At 47.0% G+C, this 9,609-nt stretch overlaps 1 protein-coding gene across 4 annotated transcripts in view; it reads right to left on the bottom strand.

The window, feature by feature from the left end:
- Window positions 1–664: 664 nt before the first annotated feature.
- Window positions 665–9,609, bottom strand: part of HTR7 (5-hydroxytryptamine receptor 7) — a 79,610-nt gene continuing 70,665 nt past the window's right edge. The window contains exons 2-3 of one of the 4 annotated variants that reach the window (XM_025880921.2): window positions 8,656–9,419; window positions 665–2,544 (exon numbers count right to left, since the gene is read on the bottom strand). In XM_025880921.2, coding sequence (XP_025736706.1) covers window positions 8,657–9,419 — 763 coding nt within the window. In that variant the 3' untranslated portion in view covers window positions 665–2,544; window position 8,656. The other 3 variants (XM_025880920.2, XM_025880919.2, XM_025880922.2) reach the window with 3 other exon arrangements.

Below are 9,609 nucleotides of genomic sequence, written 5' to 3'. Positions count from 1 at the left end.
TTCCTAAGCACCATTTCCTGATACCCAGTCTTGCAGGCTGACAGCTGACACCCCTGAGTGAGAAGAGAGATGAGTCATCGCAGCCATTGCCGAACACTCGTAAAATATGTGTGAAGTGTTTCTTTCAGTGATTTCCCCAATTCTGGGTTAAAACAAAAGCTGTACCTTTGGCACAAATTATGTCATGTGTGAAGTAGGATAAATCGTTTGAGATTTCGCTCATTCCCTCTCAGTTTGTACTCTCTCCTTTCATTTGGCGGCTCTGCTGGTAACGCACAGCGCACACCATCCCGCCCCTGTAACCAGAAGAAGGCAGAGAGTTCAGTAACCAGGCATTCGAGTCAGGCATGATAAAGAGCCAATGTGAATAACTAAGGTCATGATAAAAAAATTAAACAAACCCATTTAAAAACCTGAAGCAATCCAATTAACCACAACACCTTGCCTTCTACTATGGGAAAGACACAGGACATTCCCTACACACTGCCGCAGCCTTCACTGTATGATATGGCGAGCATTTCTGAGAAATGTCTGCCTTCTCTCTGATGGCACACTTCTTCAAAGTAAGGACTTGCTTTACCCATCTTTGTTCCCTCGATGTCCACAGTGCTGAATGTGGCAGAAGCCCAATAAATGCCCACTAATCAAGTCAAGGAATGCACAATCATTCTTAAAAAAAAAAAAAAAAGTTATGAGCTGGATAAATCCTCACAGTGAAATGCAGTGAATGAATTATAGATGGTCTTAACTACCTGTTAGAATTTTAGCAAAACATACAAAACGTGGCCTTCTGCTATTCTACGTAGAGCAATATTCATGACAGCAGACCTTCAATTAAAAATCATTACTTAAGTTGCTTTATTACAGCTACAAATAAACTTTATTTGATGTAATGTAATAAAACATTTTTCAAATGTAACAACATTTATCTGACCAGAATTAATCATTTAAATTATGAATATAAGTATATACAGTCACTTCAGCAAATCCATGGTTCAGGAATTTGTACAAGCTTTGTCTCAGAGGACAGCGCCCACGTCCCCTCCAGACCGTTCCTGTGTCTGGTAAGATGCAAGGTCAGTGAAAGCAGAAGAAATCCATAACCCACGTTGGAATTCCACATTCTCCTGGAAGAGAACAGCTACATTTCTTATAGGAAAATAATTTTCTCTGTCAGTTCTCTTTTATCAAACAAAGCTTTGCGTTCACTTTCGCCCCTTGGAGGTACTCTTCCAACCCACCATCTTCCTGTCTCATTACATATTCCTTGTACCTTAAAAACGAAAAATACTATCTGCAAAGGGGCCTCTTCTGGTTCCTTACCTGCCCTATCGTCTACTACTTTGGGGAAGGAGAGGGAAGAAGAATGGAATCGGTCAGGCACACATTTGATTTAGGTTACAGAGAACACGAAAACAAATCCTCCTGAAGGAAGAGAACAGTGTTCTGAGTGTTTCCCAGTAGCAGCCCAGGTGACCCCCGAGTCACACAATTCCCTTCAATACAACACTGCCCAAGAATTAACATGTTGATGCTCTGTCTCTGAAAGCATCACAACCTTCCATGGAAACCCCCTTATTTCCACACTTCCTCCCCAAAGACACACGGTTATCACCCAGCCCAGGAGCCCACTGCATCTGTGTGAACATGATCATCGTGCCAAAAGTTCTGTGCCCACAACCATGCTGGTATACAGCCCAGTTCGGTGGCGCTCGCTCTTCATCCAGGTACAAAGCCTCACCGAAGGAACACCCCTCATCTCTCAGGACCCTTCAGAAGAAGTGTGAGTGCAAGAAAAAGCTTTATTCAGGTTTTATGTTTCTCTCCATCCTGAGATCTGTTCCTGAGTTATACCATAACAATACATGAGTTCACAAAGATAAGTACATTGGTGGGGAAGTCACAGGGACCCTGCAAAGAAGCGAAACTATTTGACAGAAGCTTTAACCAGACATTGCTCTGGGACATCATTTGTATTAGCTGATGACGGGATTCTGTTTTCTAACACGGACATGCAACATATTCAACACTACGCTTAACCACAGTTTGCTTGGAAAAACACCCTTCTGTCCTGCCACAAAATACATTCCGTCTTGTGAATGATTCCTGAATATTCACCACAACGCCTAGACTTGGAAGCATGGGAAGTGTGCATTGGAACTTTCTTCCATTTGTAGGGGCTTGGACGTACACAAAGCACCAGAAACGGTTTCCTTTCTGGGACTCAGTTCTGTCTGTGTGCGCACTGCAGAGCTGATCTGGCTGTCTTAAATGGAAAACTATTTTCCCTGGCACACAACAGCACTGATCCACAGAAAAAGATGAGAGGTCACCATCTCCCTCACAATATGATTTGTACAACAGATAACCCTGCTTGTCACGTCTCAGCCACCCCAGGAAAGGACAAGCCGCACTCCATTCTGTGGCCTCAGCAAATGGTTGAGTTCTGTTGCCACCTCTGTCTTGCCTTGTTGATTTCGTTTCCATTATTCCACTTTTGATCATGAATCATGACTTTTTTTTCTACAGTAGTCAGAGTTCTGTCTATAAAGAGAGAGAGAGAGAGAAAGAAAGGGAGAGAGAGAGAAGACAAGAAAATGATTTGGCAGGACCGTAAATGTGAGTTTTCATTTCGTGGTGGGTGGATTTAATTTTTACAGAATTCAGTCACTTGAATCATTTGTGGCTTCTAAGGGGTTATGTGAGCTCTCTAAAAGAAAAGAAAGAGTGCTATGGCTCTTTTCATAAATTTTATCATGTCTCTAAGTTGCCTGGGCCTCAATATATTTGCAAATCAGCCCCAGCTGACCCATTTAGAAATTCACTTTTATAATACAGCTGTAGCCAAAAATGGCTCCACTCTCAAAAATCCTTGCAAAATACTGCTGCACTTGCCCCACACGAAAAGAGTACCGATGACTACTCATGAGAAGTGTTCTTCCCTTCAAGCCTAGGAGGGTGCATCATAGAAAGACATGTGTACAAAGACCAGAAAACCCCATCTCCCTCCCTGCCTTCCCTCCCACACTCAGAAGCGGCATGAGTCATGGAGAACTCTTGGCCAACAGTTGAGGGAAAGTCTCTTTCTCCTTGGTGTAGAGCCACATTCCCTCCAGATCCAGTCCCCTAACTCTGCACCTTCACAGGACTCCACTTACCAAACACTATCCACGAGCTTGAGACCTAGGTCTGTTGAGGTTCCAGGGCCTGGCACCCGCACCCCCAGGCTCTGCTTCCCCATCCCAACAACAGTCCTACTTTCACTTGGCTCTCAAGACTGGATAGAGGGGTTTTCCCGGTACCAGGATCAGTTTTTCCATAAGACACCATCTCTTGCTTTGTCTGTCACCTCACAGGATGGTGCCTAAAGCGAAGCACCACACTGCGGCTCAAACCCACAGCTCCAGGCTCCTGTGTTTGTGGGAGTGGGCACCGGAAACAGCTGTGTCTCTGATGATGCTCCCCACCTAGTCTTAGCCTGGGGTCTCCAACTGTCTCAGCACAGAGGAGACACTGCTCTTCTCTGCAGCTCAGCACTGCTCTGTTCACATTGGTTCATGGAATGGACTGAACCCCTCCCCGGCCCCCCTGCCTTCACCACCCACCTGCGAGTACACTACCAAATGTTCAGACATCGTTGGCTCTTTCCTGCCCTCAATGCCACCCTCCTCATGTGGGCCCTCACGGCAGGAGACCTCATCTTCATATTGGTCTCTTAACCCATCTCCTTTCTCTCATTGTGAACCCGTCTACACCACTGCCCTGGTCTCACTCCTACTCAAAACGCTTCATCTCTCCCCCAACCCCCAACCCACACCGCCCACCTGGCCCTCTGCACTGACTCTACTCAACCCAGCTTCCAGGCACTGCTGAAGACCTGCCCCAGGTTCCTTATCTGCCTCCAACCGCATCTGCGCCCCTCTGTCCATGCTGTCCCATCTGCTCTGAGGAGGCCCAACTCCACTTCCGCCCCTGCCATCCCTCCTTGTTAAATTCAAGGCCCACTCCAAATATCACCTTCTTTCTGATTTGCACCATGGATAGTTTTTTTCCTAAGACATTCCCCCAAGCCTTATTTTTCTCATATACCTATCTGCACTGCTTGATTTTTATTTTAAAAGATTTTATTTATTTATTTGAGATAGAGAGAGTGCATGAGCACCAAGCAGGGGGAGGGGCAGAGGGAGAGGGAGAGAGAGAGAGAGAATCTCCAGCAGACTCAAACCTGAGCAGGGAGCCGGACACAGGGCTCCATCCCAGGACCCTGAGATCATGACCTGAGCCGAAGGCAGACGCTTAATCGACTGAGCCACCCAGGTGCCCCTGTTAATGCTTGATTTTATTTGGTGTTATGTGTATCTGCTCAGAAAACAAAAAAAAAAATATGTTCGAAAAAACAAGAGAGGTCAATTGCCTGCCTATTTTAAAGAGATATTACAAAGTTAGAATGCAGGCAATGGCAAAGCAAACAAGCTGTGATTATTACTAATTGATGATTTAATAAAAACAAAGAGTTGAATTACATCTAGTTAATGATGAGGAAAATATTATTGGGGAGGGGGGCGGGAGTGGAATCCATGAAATACCAAACATGTTATTTGTTTCTGCCTTTAAGGCAACATCCCAGCACAGAGACCCAGAGCTTCAGGGCCTTGGTGCTTCCTCCCAGTTTCCACTAAGACCCATTTCCTTTTAATTTTTTTTTTTTTTTTTTTTTTTTTTTTTTAACCACTGGTTTCCATAAAGAAAAGGTAGAATCACCCTGAGCTCCAAAGCTTCAGCCCAAAGCCTGGAGCAGCAGATTGACAGAACTCATAAAAGGAACCCAAGGTCACTCTGCTACCACTCACCACTGCAATCAGCCGGGATTATGAGAGGCTTTGTGAAGAGAAAGGCAATATGATCACCAAGGAGAAGAAGGGAGAGGTGAAGGGAGAGCTACTTCAAAACAATTTCATGAAATTCTTTTATATGGAAGTATTTTAAAAACGGCTTCTCTTTTTTTCTTTTTTACAAGATTTTATTTATTTATTTATTTGAGAGAGAGAGAGAATGAGCGGGGAGAGGGGCAGTGGCAGAGGGAGAAGCAGACTTCCCACTGAGCAGGGAGCCCGACGCGAGGTTCGATCCCAGGACCCCAGGATCATGACCTGAGCCGAAGGCAGATGCCTAACCGACTGAGCCACCCAGGCGCCCCCAAAACTGTTTTTCTATATTGCTCACAATAACAGTGTCAAAGAACAAAAATCACAATGTGACACTTAAAAACAATTCATGGCAATCAAAAGCAACTCGATAAATGAGGTTGTCAAATTAAAAAGAAAAGCACAAGAATCCCTGCTTGTATCACGTTATCACACTTGGTTTTGTATTACCAGATGTGGATACTTGTGAAAAGGTGAAAGAGGTTATAAATTAGAACTGAATTAAAATTACCCGGTGGGCATACATAGCCTTTTCTCTCCATCTACTGCCTACCCAAGTGCCTGTTGGGCTCCTGAGTCTCTCACTACGCTGATCAAGAAAATGGGAAGAAACGGGTGGATATTTGGAAGTAGCAATACATGGTCTAGTAGAGCATTTACATGGAAAAGAAAGAAAACTATCATGTAGGAGGGAAAAATAGAGCCAAGAAGGCAGAGTTAGGGGCGTAAGTGAATGAGATTAGAAGCCAAGCAGCCAGAGAGGGAGGAAAGGGCTGGAGAGACCGGAGGGAGGAACCTCGCATCTGTAGGCTGGCCAAGAAGTGTAGGCGCTGGAGAGACAGGTCGGGGGGGCAAAGGATGCTGAGAAGTTTGCTGGGAGCTCTGGATTAGACACCAGTCGTTCTTCCAGAGCCTCCAGGAGAGTGAGGAGTTGTTCGGGTCATCCAGCTGGTATGTACTGGAATGCAAGTAGAGGATATTCGGATTACTAGGCTTTCACTAACCACGACCGCCACATCTTTCCCCACCCCAGCCCACTGGGACTGTGAGCTTCCAGAAGCAAGGACAGTCACCTATTCATCTTTCTACCCCTCAACATGCCCGGTGTCATGCCTTGTACATAGCAGGCCTCAAATGTTTCTGGAGAACACCAGCCACTGAAGAGACTCTACCTCCAGCATCTGCCTTCTGACTCATCTCACCTGGTGCCCCCGGATCCGTCTCTGTCACTTTGATGATTCCCATTCTCCTACTTGCAGAGATCCAGCCAATGGCTCTCTTCTGTCCACATTAGCGTTTTAGGGTTTTGCAACTTCAACATTATAGAATTTGGGGTGGGGTAATTCTTTGTTGTGGGGGGAGGCTGCCCCTGCATTATGGGACGTTGAGCAGCGTCCACTGGATGCCAGTAGGTCCTCCCCTCCCCCAGCTGCGACAACCAAACATGTCTCTAGACACTGTCAAATGTCCCCTGGGGGAAAAAACCAACTCTTGTCTACCCTAAAATCCCAAATTCCTGGGGCTGGAATAGGGGAGGCTTTACAACTTGATCTCGTTCTACCTTTGCACTGTGATCTCCATAGCTTGCCCCATACCAGAGCTTAGCGCCAGCCTGACCGTCCTTTGCAGAAGGCCCCACACTGGTGCCTTTACACGGATGCTGTTTCTACTCTCCTTTAGCTACGAATGCTTGACTACTTTCAGAGATGTACTAGAGCCCATAACCTCTAAGGTCGTCCCTGATCAGGCTTAGGGTAAGCTCTGAGTTGTTTTCCTCTGCTTTGAATCCGATTTTTCCTTTTCCTTTTTCCACCTTTCCTTTGATCTCATTATGAAAAGGGTGACTGTGCATGCGTGTGTGTCTACCTTCAGACTGTCCAACAGAAATACATGCGGGGCAGGAAAGACATCATGTATTTTCTGCATCCTTCTCAATGCGTGGCACACTTACAAGCAAGAATTTCAAAAGAAGTCTTCCCACATTGAAAGTGACTAGAAAGCTGCCTGGTATCGAGTTTTTAAAACAGCAGTTATTCCAATTCTCTCACTGGAAATTTCCTGAAGTTAATGGAGATTTAGGCCAATCATTCCAAATGATTTTGTATGCTAATTATAAATAAAATCAATAATTATAAATGAAACAGCGTGAGATGTAATGAGAGGACAGTCATTTTCTTAGACCAAGGGTCAGCAAACTATGACCTGTGGGCCAAATTCAACTGGCAGCTTGTTTTTGTAAATAAAGTCTTACTGGTGCATGACCATGCTCATTTGCTTACTTGTGTCGATGATTGCTTTCTTACTGCAAAGGCAGAGATGAGTAGTTTCAAGAGACCTATGACTAGCAAAGCCTACTTAGCAAAACACACTTACTGTCTGGCCCTTCAGAGTAAAAGTTTGCTGACTCCTATCTTAAACTAACAGGAAGACAATACCCTAAGCCTCCATACTAGCTAAAGACCCAGAGGCAAATATCCTTGGATGCTATGTTGGTGAAGTTAGAGAATACGCTGAGTTCCTAGAGGTTTTCGGAGTCATCTGGTGGGTATCCTAGGTTTGGAGCCTCTGGAGTCTATTGTGATCCGTGAGGACACTTTGGTGTCTGCCTGGAGCAGGGCTGTTCTTCTGGGACAACTGGAAGCAGGAAGGTGTCCTTTGACACCGTTGTTACCCATAAAGGAATCTAATATATAAAGAATTTATAGAAGTAAAATTCAGGTGAGGTGGGAGCTAGACCTAGGGGTGCACTAGCTCACTGGGGGCCGCCTTAGTCCCCAGGTCTGTTACCTCTTCTGTCAAATGAAGGGCCCGGACAAGCTGGCTGACAGGCAGCCCACGGTTCTCTGGCTGCTCCCTCCCACCGGGTCCAGTGAAGAGGAGTGCCTCCCCCTCTCCCACCAGCACCTTCCATCTTCTCCTTCCAGTTTCTCTGCCCTCAAACAGCTTTCAAACAGGAAGATGTTGCCTCTGCCTCAGATTTAAAGCAAAATCGGGGTGCGACATGCTGACAACCCTAATTACTCTATCATCCCCATCTTTACCATGCCAAACTCACTAGCAAGTGGGTTGCATGTGAAACCCACGTTCCTTACCACCACTGGCCCTCAGATCCCAGCACCTACTGCAACTGCTTCCGGGAAATGCAGAGGCCTCCCAGACAGACTCAGCAACTAGGGGTTGTCTCCTCCGAAGGTGGGCAGCGCTTCCTCAAAGCTCTGCAGCTTTCAACACCTGCTTCATCCTGGCACAGCCCCATGCTAGCCACTCTCCTTTGTCTCAGGCTGCTTGCTTTAAGCCCGTGTGAATCTGCTCCCCTCCTCAAACGACTTTATCAGCAAAGGATGAGGGCATCAAAAAAGCTTCACTGGATATAAGAGTTAATAGCAATGAAAATAACAATGTTACAAGAATGGGACAAGTTAGGGGACATGACTTGGATGCTGTTTACGGGAAACGGATGGGAACCACCACCTTCCTTAGGCATCACACCAACTGCAATTCCTCAACACATCAGTCCTGTCTTCCAGGCCCGGTAGGTGCCTGACTTTGGCTTTGGGAACTCTGTTGGCTGGAGGACTGGAGTCTAGAGTATCCTGAACTCGAATCTGTTCTGCTTAGTAGAAAATAAGCTGCCTACGGATTTAGGAAGCCCTCTGGGATACGCTCCGAGAGGTTCCATAGCAAGGGCGGGGTGGGGGTTGGGGATAAAAGGAAAATAGTGATAGGTGACCTTACAGCACAAACTCGGGCCTCTCGGGCCTCTCGGCGAGCTTCAGGGCCTCGTGCATGCCTGCAGCCGACAGCTTGCGGTTGATGTTCCGGTACTGGCACTGGAGCAGGCTGCGGTAGGTGGTCCTCAGGTCCCGGTTGAAGAAGGCATATATAAAAGGGTTAATGAGAGAGTTTGCATAGCCCAGCCACAGAAATGTCCTCTCCACCCACAGCGGGATGCAGCTGCAGGCCGTGCCGCAGATGAAGGGTCTGGCCGTGGAGAGGAGGAAAAAGGGCAGCCAGCACACGGTGAAGGCCCCGACTATGATCCCCAAGGTGGTGGCTGCTTTCTGCTCCCGCTTAAAGATGGAGATGTTTTTCCTTTCGTGTTTGAGGAATCTCGAAAGGTTGGCACACTCCTCCACCTCCTTCTGGAGCTTCACCATGCCGTTCAGGGAGATGATGCTGTCCGGCTCCTCGGGCCGGGGGAAGCCAGGGAACTTGTGCTTGGCGGCGCTCCTCCTGGCGGCCTTGTAGATCTGGTAGTACATGAACAGCATGACGGACATGGGGATATAAAACGCCACCGCCGTGGAGTAGATGGTGTAGCCGAAATCCTGGCTGATCAAGCACACCTTGTCGTCGTTCACATTCTGAGCCCACCCGAAGAGCGGGGGTAAGGTGATGGAGGCCGAAAGCAGCCAGACGGAGAGAATCATTTTCGCCATGCACTTCCCGTTCTGCCTCACAGGGTACGTGAGCGGCCTTGTGATCCCAAGGTACCTAGGGGTCAAATGGAAAGCGGGCATGTGACTCTGTGATCACTCCTGAGCAGCCAGCTTTCCACCCAGCAGCTCCATTCCTCAGGACAGCCCTTCTAGGGAGGCCTCATAGTGCCCATTTTACAGAGAGGTAAACTAAGGCTCTGGGATGTTACCTACTTCTGTCCAGGTCATACACTTAGCTAGAGGGA

The sequence above is a fragment of the Callorhinus ursinus genome, unplaced genomic scaffold, assembly GCF_003265705.2.
Source record: "Callorhinus ursinus isolate GAN/ISIS: 27379988/994484 unplaced genomic scaffold, GSC_fseal_2.0 scaffold20, whole genome shotgun sequence".
NCBI lineage: Eukaryota > Metazoa > Chordata > Mammalia > Carnivora > Otariidae > Callorhinus > Callorhinus ursinus.
Note: the sequence above shows the minus strand (reverse complement) of the source record. Positions and strands in the feature narration are given on the sequence as shown.